We start from the raw sequence: 18230 nt of genomic DNA, 5'->3' as shown, positions 1-18230 counted from the left end.
GAATAATAAGAAAAAATAAATTCAATCCAAACTCAGGTGTTAAGTTGAGGAAAGAATGATGAATCCTTGTGCTTCGAGTCTCCAATGCTCGTCCAATCTTCCGTAAGTCCAAAATTCCCTTCAAAAATATCTTTTTAGTGTATTTATACCATGTATGAGCGAGTCCGGACGAAACTACCCTTTCCAAAATGAAATAGGAAAATACTCCGAGAATTTTGTACCAGCGCACTGCGCCTAGAGCTACACCATATGGTGTGGTAGTGGGGAAGTTTAGGGAGCAGTTTCTGATAGACAACGACAATTTGCAAAGCCGTGCTGCCCCACGCGATGTGAAAACGTTAATTTTCCAGAGTAATTCATTTTCTTCACTTTTTGACATCCTGACTTGGCTCCCAACTCCCGAACATGATTTTGGTTTAATTTCTTGAGCTTTTACTCAGACTTCAAAGCTCCAAATTGTTCGATTTAGTTCCCAATATTATTTTTACCTTTGAATCACTTTCTGCAAGTCGTTAAACACATAATAGCTGCACTTCACGTTTATTTTAGCTCAAATACAAGCAAAACGCAGTAATTAGAGTGCAAACTATGACTAAAATACAGGTTTCTAGCCTGCCATCAATACCCCACACTTAAACCATTGCTCGCCCTCGAGCAATCAAACTGCACTTCACATAGAGACATCATTCTTATCAGACAACTTTCCTAATGCATCATGCCAAGAATATTTAAATCACACTAAGCACCCTATCATAACATCCTATCCTCAAGACTCGACTCACAAGCGCCAAGCTATTTCTTAAAAAATCGGCTCACTTACTCTGACAAAGAGCCCAAAGACATTACCTTTCCTTCACAAGTCATGTGCCTTCACACCCAAGATAGAGAGTAGTCCCACACACAATAAAACTCAAGAACAAATAGGAACTCAAGATAGAAAAAATTCACTCTCAGAATTAAAATTCATGTGCCACAGAAGACGCACCATATACTTTCCCGTTGTCTAATACTTTACTAATTGAGCTCATTCAGATAAAGATTAAGTAGGACTTTATTTTGGTTGTAATGTAGGCTGCGGAACGGGCATGGTACATTTGGATACAGTGACTACACCTCCTTGAGCACTTTAATACATATAAATTAACAATTTAAACCCCACACTTATGTTGAATCAAACCTCAACCTTCACACATAATAGCATCAATCTCCCAATATCATTAAGCAAAAACAAGATGAGAACTACCACTAGCAAGGAATCAAATTTTTTTCTTTCCTAATACATACACACCTTTTTTTTCTAAGTTCTAATTTTTTTTCTTCAAGAAAACTCTTTTTTTTCTCAATTCCCTGCAAGCGGCTCTCACAATTTTGCAAACAATGCACCTTTCTCCCTTTTTAGTAGTTCCACTTAAAAACCCGACCATACCTCAACTTAGCTTTTAACAAGCTCACAACAAATTCAAGTGCTCGAGAGAGGTAAAAGGTTCAAAGAAATAATAAATTCTAACAAAATGAATCAAGTTTGTAATGTGATTGCCAAAAAATTAAGATTACAGGTTCAACGGGGCTAACTAAGATACACAACTATTAGGCGGTTACATGCATATAATTGGTTCAACAAAGAATGCCTATATCACTTCCTAGACTGAACGAGACTGCTATTTCGCTTTGAAAACACATGGGCAAGTTCTAGACATCAATGACATGCACAAATATAAACCAAATCCTCACACACATTGGCACATAACTCACTTAGGACCGGATCTATCCCGACTCTCTAGTTAAAGTAGTGAAGCAACATCAAAATCAATAATTTCAGGTACTTATCCAAGTGTCAAAAACTAAGCCTAGGCGTCACGACGAAGACACTCACTACTCTCAAAGCACAACATATTTAAGAGCACTTATCTCCATCTAACATCATAGCACAAGAATTCCAATTTCCTAATAAAAGAAAAACTAGCTACACTCAGTTGAAATAAAACCCTTGGAAAAGAACCACGACACAACAAAAAATTAAGGGGGAATTGTTACACTACCTAAGAAAAACAAAAAAAAATTCTTCGACTTTGATCCCTCAAGAAGACAGTCGAGGAAATCCATTATCGGGAAAAGTCAATTTTCTTTTTCAAATAAAACAAAAGAAAACAAACACACACTTACATATTTACATACCTCACCCCATACTTCAAATTGTGGCATGTCCCCATGACACATAAATAAAAAATTAGAGGTAAAGAAAATTCCTCTGAATCATCTAGTCGGGGTCTGAATCGAAGTCGGATCTCTTTGCATGCCCGACCTAGTTCACACATTCATGCGGAAAGTTTCTTTTTCTCCTTCTTTGGGTACACCCTATATATGTCATGCTTACTCTCTTCCGCTCGCTCTTTTAGGGCCCCCATTGTTGCTTCTACCTTGAAAACCACCCTTTCTTCTCCCACTATGAGCATGAGCTACCTTTCTTGAATGTCCAAAATAGCTTTGCCAGTAGCCAAGAAGGGTCTTCCTAAAATCAGAGGGATCTCCCTATTCTCATCCATATTCACCACAATGAAGTCTATAGGTAACACACATTTGTCCACTCGAACTAGCACATCTTCCGCTATTTCTTCAGGTATGATTGTTGTATGATCTTCTAGCTGCAAAGACATAAGTATCGATCAAATTTATCCAATATCTCCCTCTAATTTTCTGAAAATAGCTAAAGGCATAAGATTAATAGAAGCACCCGAATCACACAAAAAAATTTCAAACTTAGTACTTACTAAAGAGCAAGGTATAGTAAAACTCCCTAGATCTCCACACTTTTGAGGGAGCTTATTTTGCAAAATAGAACTACAATGCTATGTGAGCTTGACAACTGATGTCTCTTCTACTTTATGCTTATTGGATAATATCTCCTTCAAGAACGTAGCATAAGTTGGCATCCGAGAGAGCACCTCTGTGATTGGTAGATTAACATGCACTTGCTTGATCACATATAGGAAACTCCCCAACTTGTTTATCCAACTTCTCTCTTCTCTTCTTCTAGGGGAAAGATAGAGCAGCCATGTATTTGCTTTCCCCAATCTCCTCATTCATTGACTTCCCATCTTTCTTCTTGTTCTTCTTCTGGCCTCTAGTCTTTCCGCTCTTCTTCTTCAAACCATCATCTACCATCACTTCACCTTCTTGCATGTTGCTATTTTTTGCTCCTCCACAATCTCTACATGTCCTTCAATCAGCTTATCCTTTTGTTTTGCAATAGGATCCTTCAATACGAGCCCACTCCTCAAAGACACTGCCTCTATTGTCTCTTTTGGATTTCTTTTAGTATCAGTAGGGAGAGTTCCTAGAATCCTCTAAGACAATAGACTAGCAAGTTGCCCCACCTGTCTTTCCAAGTTTAGAATGGATGTGCCCTTGATAAGTGTGAATTTTAACCACTTATTAATACATTCTTTCTTTAGTTTTAGTCCGAAAATGTTGATTTTTGTTCTCAAAACTAATAAAATTGTGAAAATTGCATTCATGTTGAAGAACTGTACCTCAATAAAAAAATGTGACTAAAGAGGAGTGTTCTGGCTCATAAAGCAAGAAGGACTGCAGCAATCCGCAGAAGAAAGTTTAGATCACAAAATTTTCTCTACGACTGCAAATCTGGTAACTAAAGCTCAAATGATGTTTTGAAAAGTGCGGTCCTCACACAATTTGTGCGGCTGTAAAGTGTTGTCGCACTGATAAGAATTCAAAAATTTCAGAGAATGTGCAAAACGACCAAGTGTGAATCCTTGCCAAAAGTGCAGCCATAGAAGGAAAAGTGCAGCCATAGAAGGAAAAGTGCGGCCGCAAAAGTTGAAGTGCAGTCGCAGAGTAAATTGTGCGGCTACTAAAGTCCTCCACCTACAGAGCTAAGAAAAGTGCATACTGCACATGAAATTGTGTGGCTGCAGAACCTCCCGAAAGCATTTTGTCAGCAAATTTTATGTCACTATAAATAGACGGAAAACACTTTTTAGGGCAAGTTTTGTAATAATTTGAGTTGTAGCCGTTATATTTACTGTTTTAGGCAATTAGTGGCTATTTTGGGTTAAGATTTACTAGTTATTTAATTTTGTTTTATGGCTTTAATTAGTTCTTCTTTATTTTCTTTAATTTCTTTTCTGAATAGCTAGATTTTCTTTAGGATTGTGACCCAACCCTAGTGTGTAAATATTATGGGTTATTAATATAATTCTTGTTTATGAATGAGTGTTTATTATCTAGCCTTGTTCATGCGTTATTTCTAGAAGTAATTGTAACACCCCGTAAATTTGAATCCGTTGTGGATGTATTAAATGAGTATTAATGTGATGATTATCAATTGGTTATGATAATAAGTGTACAAGGCATATCATAAGTGATTTGGGGTCCAAGGAGAGGCCTAAGTCTAAGTCAAGTTTGAAAATTTCATGACAAACTAAAATTCCAAATGAGCACGCATAAGACCAAATTTTGTACGAGAATATCTACATTTATATAAGGTATTATGTGATTCACAACCCATCAAATGAAATGTCTTGATTCTAGTTTCTAAAGCTTCAAACCGTTCATCATTTGGACACTCCTACCAGAAGTTATGACCAAATTACCAAAAGCAGCGCAAACTTTTACACTACCGCACCGCCCCATGCGGCGCGGCTGTGTAAATTAACAGATCACCTCAAAATTTCGTTTCTAAACATATTTTTCATTACCACGCCGCCCCATGTATCGCCCCAAGCGCTGCGGCTGTGCAAATCTGCGTTTTTTTGTCAACCCGATCCTATTTTAATATAAAACCTTCGGGGGTTATTTTCCCCACTTTATTTGGACGAATTTTAGGGTCTTCCTCCACACTCTCAAGACCTCAAACCCCTCCCATTGTCAAGGTAAGTAATACCCATTATCTTGCTATGAATTTCATCATTTATACACTAGTATTGATGAAATCTACACATAAAATACTTAGATCTTCAAGGGATTTCTTCAAGAACCCAAAGGAGGGTTTTGCAAGATTTTTTTCCAAAAAGGTAATCCTACACCCTTATACTTACATGTATGGATTTATTAAGGGAATATGAGTATGAATAAGTATTGGAACTCTTGGTATGGTGATTGGAAACCATAAGTTCCCAATTTGATTACACAACTATTATAGAGATTGAAAGATATTTATTTAATGGAACTTTGTTGGTTGAGTGTGGATGGATGGTCATATATGTGATTTTGGGAGTTATAAATTGGCTAATCATAATGGTGGGATAAATTGTTGATGAATGGTAGTAGTTAGATGAACTAATTAAATGACGATGAGATATAGAGATTTAGGCTTACAAGGTGTTTGATAATATGCCTAAATGGCTTAAGTTATGGAATTTGTTACTAATATTGGGTTCCATTGGATATTGCTATTATAGATTGAAGGTTATTAGTATTGTGGATCATTGTAGTATCACTAAGGGGCGAAATTGAGGTATGTAAGGTTAACTCTTTACGTTTGGGAATGTCTATGATTCTCCCTACGTCCCATTCATTATGACCATTACCAGTTTCTCTGAGAAAGTAACTATGCCTCGGTTCCCTGAATAGTAGTAGAACTTCTATTCTCTAGATGGCATAGTCTCATAATCATTCGATATTCTATGAGTTTCAGTTATGATAAATCTACTTATTATGAATGCTCATCTCAGTCTAATCCTATTCATTAATTTAGTATCATGTAACTTGGTATGGCTCATTATTTCAGTATCATGTATTGTAATATGATTCTCAGTTCCTGATCTTATATTCTTGAAGGTTAAACACCTGCATTTGGGCCTGAGGCCGCAGTTTATGCTTTATGCATTTTAGATCTGAAGTCGCAGTTATGTATACGTATACTTGCGCCCGAGGCCGTAGTTGTGCATATATATATACATATTGGGCCTGAGGCCGCAGTTTAATATTCAGTTCAACAGGTTGTTCATTATTCAGAAGAGGGAGTATTCGCATCCTTACTTCGTTATTTAGTTATTAGTTTATCAGCTAGCAGTTCAGTTTCAGTTTCAGTATTGACAGTTCTTTGTTCAGCTATTTTTCATACCAGTATAATTCAAATGTACTGAAGTCCCTTTTGCCTGGGGCCTGTATCTCGCGATGCAGGTAACGATTTGCAAGTTGACGATTCTGCCTGCTAAGACATCTCGTATCAGCTATTGGTGAGCCCCAGTCTTCTGGGCCTTATCTCTCTTTTGTTTTAGTCATTATAGTATTTCAGTTAATAAGGTATACCGGGGACCTTGTCCCGGTAAACAGTTAGCATTTTTAGTATTTTTTAGAGGCTTCGCAGACTATAAATGAGTTAGTCAGATATTTGAAGGTTTTCATGTGTTAGCCTTGTCGGCTACTTGTTTATACTTGCAGACCTTTCAGTATTTTCCGCATCTATGATATTTCAGTCAGACTCTTTAGTAGATTATTAGGTTTTATATTTACCTCTAGCTTATAGTTACACCATATGTTAATTCAGCCAGCCAGTTGGTTCACTCGGTCACATGTAGTCAAGCATCGAATGTCGTGTTACGTCTAGGCCCAGGTCCGGGGCGTGTAGAGCCCTAGGTTCAAGAGTCCTAGGGAGTCTATGAAGCCGTGTCTAGTGGGGTCTCTTTTATGTGTGTGCACGCGCCACACATGTAAACAGTTGACCACCAAGACATCTAAGATTGTTTCATTTCTTTCATACTCTAGATCGTGCATTTAGAGCTTTACTTTCAGGAATCTTTCTAACCCATGCGAATTGCATATTTCAGAAAAATGCCTGCAAAAAGAAAGTACACCAGGAGGGCCTCAACTACTATCCAGGGGGCCACAACTAATACTGCTCAGGAGGAGGACACTCCAGCCCAGGGCGTTGCATCGGGCTCAGTGCCCAGTGCTTCAGACATGGATGTCAGGGGAGCTATCCAGTTGCTCACCCAGATTGTTGCTAATCAGGCTCAAAGGCAAGGAACAAGTGATGTTCATGAGATGGGTAGTTCCAGGTCTAGGGAATTCCTCAACATGAAACCTCCCGTCTTCACAGGGTCCAAAAAGGATGAGGATCCGCAAAACTTCATTGATGAGGTTCAGAAGATATTTCGAGTGATGCATGCTACAGACACTGAGGCAGCTGAGCTTGCTGTATACCAGCTGAAGGATGTTGCCAACACTTGGTATGAAACATGGGAAGAGTCCCGAGGGGAGGATGCGGATCCTGCAACTTGGAAGGAGTTTGCAGATGCATTCCTTGAACACTTTCTACGCATTGAGGTCTTGGAAGTTAAGGCTTTGGAGTTTGAGAGACTCAAATAGAATGATATGAGTGTGAATGAGTACTACCTCAAGTTCGTCTCTCTGGCCAACTATGCTCCGGAAATGGTACGTGATATGAGGGCCAGAGTTAGGCGATTTGTGTTGGGGTTTCAGATGATTTATTTGATCAACTTCAGGGTGCCCAGTGTTATTCCAAGAATGACCTCAGATTGGGATACCATCAGTTGAAGGTTAAGGAAGTCGATATTCCAAAAACAGCTTTTAGGACTCGATATGGGCATTTTGAATTTTTGTAATGTCATTCGGTTTAACAAATGCACCAGCAGCTTTCATGGACCTTATGAATAGGGTCTCCAAGCCTTATCTTGATTTGTTTGTTATCGTGTTTATTGATGACATCTTGATTTATTCCCGTAGCGAGACTGACCATGCCGAACATCTCAGAGTTGTGTTGCAGACACTGCAAGATCACAAGCTATATGCAAAATTTTCTAAGTGTGAATTCTGGTTGAAATTAGTAGGCATTTCATAGAGGGATTTTCTTCTATCTCGTCCCCTTTGACTAGATTAACTCAGAAGAAAGTCAAGTTTCAGTGGTCGGACGCATGCGAGAAAAGTTTTGAGGAGTTAAAGAAGAGATTGACTTCAACTCTAGTCCTGACACTACCAGAAGAAACCGAAGGGTTCATTGTTTATTGTGATGCTTCAGGGGTTGGTCTTGGGTGTGTATTAATGCAGCACAGTAAAGTCATAGCCTATGCGTCGAGACAGCTCAAGGCTCACTAGAAGAATTATCCGACTTATGACCTTGAATTAGTAGCTGTGGTGTTCGCTCTTAAGATTTGGCGCCACTATTTGTATGGGGTACATGTTGACACTTTTACAGATCACAAGAGTCTCCAGTACATCTTCAGCAAAGAGAATTAAATCTACGTCAGAGAAGGTAGCTCGAATTACTTAAGGATTACGATGTTGATATCCTCTATCATCTGGGGAAAGCAAATATTGTAGCCGATGCTCTCAGTCGGCGTTCTATGGGGAGCTTAGGTCATGTTGAGGCAGACAAACGAATATGATAAAAGAAGTCCATCGCCTAGCAAATCTAGGAGTTCGACTTTTGGACTCCGAAGATGGTGGCGTTGTTCTCCAGAACAGGGCTGAATCCTCCTTAGTAGCCGAAGTAAAAGAAAAACAGTTCAGTGATCCCTACTTATTGCAACTGAAGGAAGGAATTCACAAACACAAGACTATGGCTTTTGAACAAGGGGGAGATGATGGCACTTTGAGATACAGAGGCAGACTATGCGTTCCAGACGTAAATGGGCTCAGAGAGCGGATTATGTCAGAAGCCCACAATTCCAGGTATTCTATTCACCTATGTTCCACAAAGATGTATCATGATCTTAAGGAGGTTTATTGGTGGAATGATATGAAAAAGAATATAGTAGATTTCGTGGCTAAGTGTCCAAATTGTCAGCAGGTGAAAGTCGAACACCATAGGCCTGATAGTTTAACTCAGAATATAGAAATTCCCATTTGGAAATGGGAGATGATAAACATGGACTTCATAACAGGTCTACCTCGCACGTTTCGGAAGCATGATTCGATTTGGGTGATTGTAGACCGACTTACCAAGTCAGCTCACTTCTTGCCAGTGAAGACTATAGATTCGGCCGAGGATTATGCCAAGTTGTATATCAAAGAAATTGTCCGATTGCATGGGACTCCTTTGTCCATTATCTCAGATCGTGGTGATCAGTTCACATCAAACTTTTGGAAATCCTTTCAGAAGGGATTGGGCACAAGGGTGAACCTCAGCACCACTTTTCATCCTCAGACAGATGGACAGGCGGAACGCACCATTCAGACTCTTGAGGATATGTTGAGGGCATGTGTTATTGATTTTAAAGGTAATTGGGATGATCATATACCTCTCATTGAGTTTGCTTATAATAACAGCTATCACTCTAGTATCAAGATGGCATCGTACAAAGCTCTGTATGGGCGAAGGTGTAGATCACCAATTGGTTGGTTTAAAGTCGGAGAAGCGGAGTTGTTAGGACCTGATTTGGTCTATCAGGCCATGGAGAAAGTCAATTTAATACAAAGGCATTTGAAGACGGCTCAAAGTCGCCAAAAGTCCAATTCGAACGTACAGCGTAGAGACTTAGAGTTCCAAGTTGATGATTGGGTGTTTCTGAAAGTATCACCCATGAAAGGCATTATGAGATTTGGGAAGAAGGGGAAACTTAGTCCCCGCTATATTGGTCCATATAGAATCCTATGAAGGATCAGACAGGTGGCTTATGAGTTAGAATTGCCTCAAGAACTAGCTGTTGTACACCCAATGTTTCATGTGTCCATGTTGAAGAAATTCATGGGAGACTCGTCACTTGTGGTTCCTACGGAGATTATAGGGGTTAAGGACAGCCTGTCTTATGAGGAAATTCCAGTGGCTATTCTTGACCGACAAATCCGCAAGCTCAGAACTAAGGAAATTGCTTCAGTAAAAGTGCTTTGGAGGAATCAAAAGGTTGAAGAGGCTACATGGGAAGCCAAGGGGGACATGAAGTCCAGATATCCCCATCTCTTTGAAGAGCAAAAGGAAAACGTGGAAGGTAATTAGCCTTTCCATTCAAGTCTTATATTATAATCTTTATGTCCTTCAGTATTTACTCAGCGTAGTATTTAGTGATCACGTGCTCGTTCAGTTTGATATACATGTATTCATAATATATACATATTCACTATACATGTATTCATCTCAGTCTAATCCTATTCACTAATTCAGTATCATGTAACTTGGTATGGCTCATTATTTCATAATCATGTATTGTAATATGATTCTTAGTTCTTGATGTTATATTCTTGAATGTTGAACACCTGCATTTGGGCCTGAGGCCGCAGTATATATATATACATATTGGGCCTGAGGCCGCATTTTAATATTCAGTTCAACAGGTTGTTCATCATTCAGAAGAGGGAGTATTTGCATCCTTACTTCCTTGTTTAGTTATCAGTTTATCAGCTAGCAGTTCAGTTTCAGTTTCAGTATTGACAGTTCTTTGTTCTGCTATTTTACATACCAGTACAATTCAAATGTACTGACGTCCCTTTTGCCCGGTGCCTGTATCTCGCGATGCAGGTAACGATTTGTAGGTTGACGATTCTGCTTGCTAGGACATCTCGTATCAGCTATTGGTGAGCCCCAGTCTTCTGGGGCCTTATCTCTCTTTTGTTTTAGTCATTATAATATTTCAGTTAATAAGGTATACCGGGGACCTTGTCCCGGTAAATAGTTAGCATTTTCAGTATTTTTTAGAGGCTTCGCAGATTATAAACGAGTCAGTCAGATATTAGCAGGTTTTCATGTGTTAGCCTTGTCGGCTACTTGTTTATACTTGTAGACCTTTCAGTATTTTCCGCATCTATGATATTTCAGTCAGACTCTTTAGTAGATTATTAGGTTTTATAATTACCTCTAGCTCATAGTTACACCACATGTTGATTCAGCCAGCCAGTTGGTTCGCTCGGTCACATGTAGTCAGGCACCGAGTGCCGTGTTACGTCTAGGCCCAGGTCCGGGGTGTAACAGTAATGGTTGCAAATATTGATTCATGCCTGTTCAACTTGGTTCTTACTGGAAAAAGTAGGACTTACTCTAGGAAAACTTGGCTAACAAGAAATTGGGTTTGTTAAGGTTTTGGCTAGCCTAATTAAAGTGTTTGGACTAAGATAGGAGAAACCCGACTTGAGCTCATATCAACAATTTGAATTGATACCCAATTGGTCTTGATAAATCCAATTTAGGCAAAAGCACTCTATAACCGAGAGGTATTGAGTGGGCAATTTAGAGTTGAGAGTTATAATACACCCCGACCACTAAAACAAGTAGTAATGTGATTTACCCATCTAGCTAACACCTTGGTGAAGGTTACATCCCTTGGCCTTTTACCCATTTGATAAAACCCAACAAAAATAATTACTTGTTCTCTAGTATCCTCTCATTAGTTTACAATGGTTAGAGTTAATTTTTGAAGTAGAAAACAAAAATACCTTGTTTGGAAGCACAATTAAGCTATTTCATTTACTCTCATCAAGTGTACACCCTAACACACATAATAAACTCCCTGTAAAAATCGGCTCCGACTCTTGTTGGGTATTATTCTTCCAACGATCGTTTCCACTCACTATTGAGTGCGGATTGGATGTGGATCAATTTTTGGTGCCCTTGTCGGGGAGTTTTAATGGTGTTAGCATATATTTTAGTGTGCTCTTGAAATATCTTCTTTTCCTTCCGTGTTACTAACTTGTTGAAGAAATCATTGGTACAAAAATAGCAAACAACAAGCTCAAAAATATGCCATTGGGGGACTTGGAAGACGAGGAGGAACAACTCAATAAGGTACCTCAAGTGCCACAATCGAATCATCGAGGCTAGGGTTAATAATAATGTGCCTGTACAACTCCCACCTCCACCACCTCAACCACAAATGGCACAACACCAGATATTGCCTAACGAAGGTTATTCTAGTGCAATAGTCCCCCCTCGTATTAGGGCGGGAAACTTTAAATCACCAATGTGATGCTCACTTTGCTAAAGCAACGAGGCAATTTCACCGGTGCACCACGTCAAAATGCTTATAAACATTTGAAGGGCTTTGTGGATACGTGTTGTAGAAACAAGCAAACTAATGTTTCTGAGGATGCTTTGAGGATAAGGTTTTTTTCCTAAAGCTTTAAATTAGTTGGAACGCTTGCTGATCATCCACTACATACTTGGAATGAGTTGGAAAATAAGTTTATTGCTAAGTTTTTCTCTCTCGGGCATATGGCTACTCTTAGGGATGAAATATTGGTTTTCAAGCAAGAGCCAAATGAACTTTTGCATGAGATTTAAGATAGGTATCGAACAATAGTGAAGGAGTTCCCAAACAATGATATGGCCAAAAACATGATCCAACAAACTTTTTACTGTGGTTTTAATACTACAAACCAATGTGTGGTCAATCAATTGATCGGTGGAAACTTTATGACAACACCTTATGCGGAGGAATGTGAGATTCTTGATGAGATGGCAGAAATGTTGTCGACTTGGCAATCCTGAGCTAATATTCCACAAGGTGATCCCAACATGATACACCTCTACAAAGAGTTGCAAGACCATAGACAAGCCATTGCCGAATCGACAACAAGCATGACTCCATTAGCAAAGGCCCAACTTAATCAAGTGCGAACCCCTGGAGGGAGTGAATGTGTTAGTAAATAAGAAAAGGACCAAGTGTCCACAAATGCAAACCCGAATGGAGAATTATGTGCAAGATGATGGTGGTTTTGATTAAGATGATTCTTATCATGAGCAAGAAGAGGAAGTTTAATAAGTGAACAATTTTCAAGGGTAAAGAAAGAACTTCCTAAGCTCCAATCAACAACAATGCTGACCACAAAATAACTAAGGCAATTGGAGTTCTAACACTCAAAGGAATTAGAATAATAACAACAATTATGGAAATTGGAGTGGAAACAATCAAGAAAATTATGGAGGCAACAATCAAGGTGGTTGGAGAAACAATCAAGGCAACCGGGGGTTGGATTTTCAAAGGCCCCTTATGTATCAACAACTGAGCAACCTACCTCATTATCCATCCCATGGTTCAAGTTCTTCAAACAATGAGATGAGCTATATTGAGAATATGTTTAAGAAAATGATGGAAAAGAATGCCGATTCGGATGCCCAACTTACCTCACACAACATATCAATCCGAAATCTAGAAGTTCAAATAGGTCAAATATCTCAAGCTCTTAATTCTCATCCTAAAGGTGCACTACCAAGTGATATGGTGGTGAACCCAAAGTGTGATAACAATACGGGGCATGCTATGGCAGTTATCACAAGAATTGGAAGAAGTGAGAATGTACCCACCTCAATTGAAAGGTGACTTGTAGATGATGACCAAGTGGTACAAGAGGAGGAAATACCAAACAATGTTGTTCAAGCAAATGATAAGGTTCAGATTGACATTGATGATAATGTTGAAGAGACTCAAGAGGAGGTGAACCCCTCTATGGATCACATCATTGACATACCAGAGCCAGTAGTGCAAAATTCTAGGGCACCATTGCCTAAGCTCCCACTTCCCTACCCTCAAAAACATGCCAAGCAAAATGGTGAGAATAAATTCAAGAAGTTCAATCAAATAATGAAAAGTTTTTCAATTAATGTGCCATTGGTAGAAGCATTGGAACAAATGCCCTATTATGCAAAGTTTATGAAAGACCTTGTGACCAAAAAGCGGTCAATGAATTTTGAAACTATCAAGGTCACTCATCAAGTGAGTGCATTGGTTATTCCATGGCTCATAAGTTGGAGGCTCCCAGTGCTTTCATAATCTTTTTTACAATTGGGAGTGTCGAGTTTGCTAAAGCTCTTCATGATCTTGGGGCGAGTATCAATTTGATTCCCTGTTTAGTTTTCAAAACTTTGAGAATTGGGAAACCAAGACCCATATCTATGAGGTTTCAAATGGCCGATCGTACCATGAAAAGGACATTGGGTGTGATTGAAGATATTTTGGTCCAGGTTGATAAGTTCATTCTTCCGGCAGACTTTGTTATTATAGATTGTGAAGTTGATTATGTAGTGCTTATCATTCTTGGGAGACCTTTCCTTGCTACGGGTAAGGCTCTTTGTGATGTGGAAGTCAGAGAACTCACTCTCCGGGTTGGTGATGAACAAGTGGTATTCCATGTGTGAGTCTATGCAACAACCAAATAGCAATAAAGTGTGTTATTTTGTAGATTTGGTGACCGATATTATTGTTGATGATATGACTGCTACAATCAACGTTGGTAACATGTTGGAAGCCATTTTGCTTAACTTTTATGATGACGAGATGTATGGTTCCATGGAATGTGTGAATTCTTTGCACGGAATGGGGTCGTACAACTATGCACCCCAAAAATTATCTTTGGATTTTGACAATAGGAAGACTCCTACTACAAAGCCTTCTATTGAAGAGCCACCTAGTTTGGAGTTGAAGCCATTGCCTCCATACCTTCAGTATGAATTTCTTGGCCCTTTTTCTACTTTACCGATTATTCTTTCATTTTGTTGACTAACGTGCAGGTTGATTCCACATTGGTGGTGTTACAAAAGAGGAAGAAGGTTATTGGGTGGACTTTTGGCAGTTATTCGGGGTATAAGCTCCGCCTTTTGCATGCATAAGATCAAGTTACAGGACTCAGTAAGGCTATGCAAGAAGAGGTCAAGAAGGAGATTATCATGTAGTTGGATGTCGGGGTTGTCTACCCCATCTCCGATAGTTCATGGACCTCAAAGGGGGCATGACAGTTGTTACCAATGATAAGAATGAGTTGATTCCTACAAAACGGTAACCGGTTGGAGGGTGTGTATGGATTATCATAAGCTCAACAAAGTCACAAGGAAGGATTAATTTCCACTTCCTTTCTCAGACCAAATGCTAGATAGATTGGCTGGCCATGCTTTATATTATTTTGTTCATGGGTACACGGGCTACAACCAAATTCTCATTGCTCCAGAAGATCAAGAGAAAACAACCTTTACATGGCCCTATGATACTTTTACTTTTAAGAGGATGCAATTTGGTTTGTGCAATGTACCTATGACTTTTCAATGGTGTATGATGGCTATTTTCACGGACATGGTGGATTACTACCTTGAAGTTTTCATGGATGACTTCTCAGTAGTTGGGGATTCCTTTGATGATTGTCTTGCAAATTTGGACAAAGTGTTGGCTAGATGTGAAGAGACAAATTTGGTGCTCAATTAGGAGAAACGCCATTTCATGGTTGAGGAAGGCATTGTCCTAGGCCATAAAATCTCAAGAAATGGAATTGAAGTCGACAAGGCGAAGATTGAGGTGATTTCTAAGCTTTCACCCTCAACTTCGGTGAAGGGTGTACAGAGTTTCCTAGGCCTTGCAGGTTTTTACCAGCGCTTTATCAAAGATTTCTCTAAAGTGAACCCATTATGCAAGATCCTTGAGAAGAATGCCAAGTTCCATTTCAATGATGATTGTATGTGGCCTTTTGAAGTATTGATGCTCAAGTTGACAACTACTCCAATCATTACCGCTCAAAATTGGAGTTTGCCTTTTGAATTAATATGTAATGCAAGTGATGTAGCGGTCGGGGCTGTTTTGGGGTAACATATTAACAAAAAAATTTATCCGGTTTACTATGCTAGTAAGATCATGAATAGTGCCCAAGTAGAAAGAGCTCCTTGCTATTGTGTTTGCAATTGAGAAGTTCCACCCATACTTGATAGGTGCCAAAGTTGTTGTCCACATGGATTATGCGGCTCTTTGATATCTTTTGAGAAAAAAGGATTCTAAAGCCCCGTTGATAAGATGGGTACTCTTGTTGCAAGAATTTGATATTGATATTCAAGATAGGAAAGGTAGTGAAAAACAAGTGGCTGACTACTTGTCTCCTTTGGAGGAGGAGGGGAGGTCACATGATGGCCTTGAAATCAATTACTCCTTCCCCGATGAGAAACTTTTGGCAATTTCAATTAAAGAAGTGCCATGGTTTGCGAACTTGGCAAATTTTCTTGTGAGTGGAATCATTCCGGATGAGTTATCTTCAAACCAAAGGAAGAAGCTCAAAAGAGAATGTCAAGATTACTATTGGGATGAACCATACCTTTTTGGGATTTGTATGAATGGGGTGATTACAAGGTGTGTACGGGAAGAAGAGCAAGGTGATATTCTTGGTTCTTGTCATTCTTCTCCATATGGTGGTCATCATGATGGAGAAAGAACGATAGCCAAAGTTCTTAGTCATGGTTTCTATTGGCCTACTCTTTACAAGGATGCAAGTCACATAGTGAAAACATGTGATGAATGTCAACAAGCCGGTGGCATTTCAAAGAAAAATGAGATGTTTCTCACAAGCATCTTGGAGATTGATATTTTTAATTCCTTACCCAACAATGAGGCGAGAAGTGTAGCGGCTTTATTGAAGAAGATATTTTTACAAGATTTGGTACTCCAAGTGTAATCATAAGTGATCGGGGGTCACACTTTTGCAACAAGGATTTGACACTTTACTTAGAAAGTATGGTGTTACTTACAAGGTCATGAATCCCTATCATCCACAAGCTAGTAGTCTAGTGGAAGTCTCCAACCGGAAGATAAAGAGTATCTTGTCTAAAATGGAGAATGGTAATTGGACAGATTGGTCCAAGAATCTTGATAATGCATTATGGGCTTATCGGACGGCTTACAAAACACCTATCGGAATGTCTCCATACTAGTTAGTGTTCTTGAAAGTTGTTATCTTCCGGTGGAACTAGAGCACAAGGCAATATGGGCCTTATAGAAATTGAATCTTGATTGGGATGTAGTCGCCAACTTGTGGGTTGCACATTTGAATGGGTTGGATGAGTTCCGATACCCTGCATATGAGAGTTCGTCCTTGTACAAAGAAAAGATGAAATATCTTCATGACAAGCACATTTGGAATAAAGAGTTCAAGGCGGGTGATCTTATATTGGTGTTTAACTCAAGGTTGAGGATTTTTCCCGTGAAGCTCAAGTCTAATAGGAGTGGCATGTTTGAAATTATTGATGTCACACCTTTCGGTGCATTGATTTTGAAGAACAAGAACAATAAAGTATTCCGAGTCAATGATCACCGGTTGAAGCACTAATTGGGTAAAGTTGGAGCGAGCCACGTGCTGGTAGTCATTTACTTCACATGAAGATGCTTAGACATTGCGTCGTGCTGCAACGTTAAATCAGCCGCTTCTTGGGAGGCAACCCAAGTTCTTTTTGTCACGACACGGATTTTCCACCCTCCGGAGTCGTGATGGCACCTACTATTGTGAGCTAGGCAAGCCGACTGTTTGAAAAAATTATCTTTTTACCAATTTATATTCTTTAACAATTATAAAGCAATAACGTGGAGACAACGGAAATTACATAGCGGAAGAAATGCAGTAAACTATCTGAAATATGTATCTAATACAACTGTTTGAGCCTTGATCACCTAGAACTGGTATCACAGTTTCACAGACGATCTAAGAATACTACATACAAAATCTGAAAGATAAAAGATACACTGTTTCTGAACTAAGCAAATGAAACAAGAGTAAAGGGGTAGAGGGAGACGCCAGGGCCTGTGGACGCTTGCAGGACTACCTTGGATCTCCGCGTGGACTGAAGGCAGCAACCCAATCTACGGTCCAAAGGTTGCTGCTTCGGGATCTGCACACAGTGCAGAGTGTACTATCAACATAACCGACCCCATGTGCTGGTAAGTGCCTAGCCTAACCTCGGTGAAGTAGTGACGAGGCTAGGACCAGACTACCAAATAAACCTGTGCAATTTAACTCTATACAACGGAAAAGAAGAACAGTAATATACAGTCAAGTATGGGAGGGGTAACATGCTGCGGGGAACTATCAATTTAGAATAGAAAGACAATGGGTAATTAAAAGAAATAACATATCTCCGATATCAACAAAGAATCAGGAATCAATAAGTTCACGGCATCACACTTCGTGCTTTTACTCTCGTCCTCACCAAAACAATCAAGTAATGAAAATGTGCACGGCATCACCCTTCATGCTTTTACTCTCGTCCTCACCATATAATCAATATAATCGGCACGGAATTGTACATCGTGTGGCACGACAACACTCTTTGTGCTTTACACTTCCTCACAAATCATACACGACATCACCCTTCGTGCTTTAACACTCTCTCACCAAACAATACATGGTATCATCATTCGTGCTTTAACACTCTTCCTCACCCAAACAACAATCACAAACAATAGGGAAAGGGAGTAAATGAAATTACAATAAGAATCCCGGCAAGGGAACAATAGTTCAACAATTAAGTCCCGACAAGGGAACAACATCAAAAGAAACATCAACATCCCGGCAAGGGA

General features: G+C 39.4%; 2 protein-coding genes across 2 annotated transcripts; both read left to right on the top strand.

Moving 5' to 3' along the window:
- The first annotated feature begins 6795 nt into the window (after window positions 1-6795).
- LOC138887697 (uncharacterized) lies at window positions 6796-7332 on the top strand. The gene has a single exon (XM_070169475.1). It carries the CDS (start codon window positions 6796-6798, stop codon window positions 7330-7332), a length of 537 nt encoding a protein of 178 aa, XP_070025576.1.
- A 7787-nt stretch (window positions 7333-15119) lies between these two features.
- LOC138887696 (uncharacterized) lies at window positions 15120-16986 on the top strand. Its single transcript, XM_070169474.1, has 4 exons — window positions 15120-15351; window positions 15725-16320; window positions 16512-16590; window positions 16682-16986. Exons 1-4 carry the CDS (start codon window positions 15120-15122, stop codon window positions 16984-16986), a joined length of 1212 nt encoding a protein of 403 aa, XP_070025575.1.
- The last annotated feature ends 1244 nt before the right edge of the window (window positions 16987-18230 follow it).

This window comes from Nicotiana sylvestris, chromosome 3, assembly GCF_000393655.2.
Source record: "Nicotiana sylvestris chromosome 3, ASM39365v2, whole genome shotgun sequence".
NCBI lineage: Eukaryota > Viridiplantae > Streptophyta > Magnoliopsida > Solanales > Solanaceae > Nicotiana > Nicotiana sylvestris.
The sequence above is the reverse complement of the archived record's forward strand: the minus strand, read 5'-3'. Positions and strand labels throughout refer to the sequence as shown.

Excerpts from the sequence above, each read along its gene's own strand:
- LOC138887697 (XM_070169475.1), top strand. The coding sequence starts at position 6,796 with ATGCCTGCAAAAAGAAAGTACACCAGGAGGGCCTCAACTACTATCCAG.
- LOC138887696 (XM_070169474.1), top strand. The coding sequence starts at position 15,120 with ATGGTTGAGGAAGGCATTGTCCTAGGCCATAAAATCTCAAGAAATGGA. Across the intron at positions 16,321-16,511 it reads AGATATTTTTACAAGATTTG|ATTGGTCCAAGAATCTTGAT; the intron begins GTACTCCAAGTG and ends GTAATTGGACAG. Across the intron at positions 16,591-16,681 it reads ATCGGAATGTCTCCATACTA|TCGCCAACTTGTGGGTTGCA; the intron begins GTTAGTGTTCTT and ends ATTGGGATGTAG.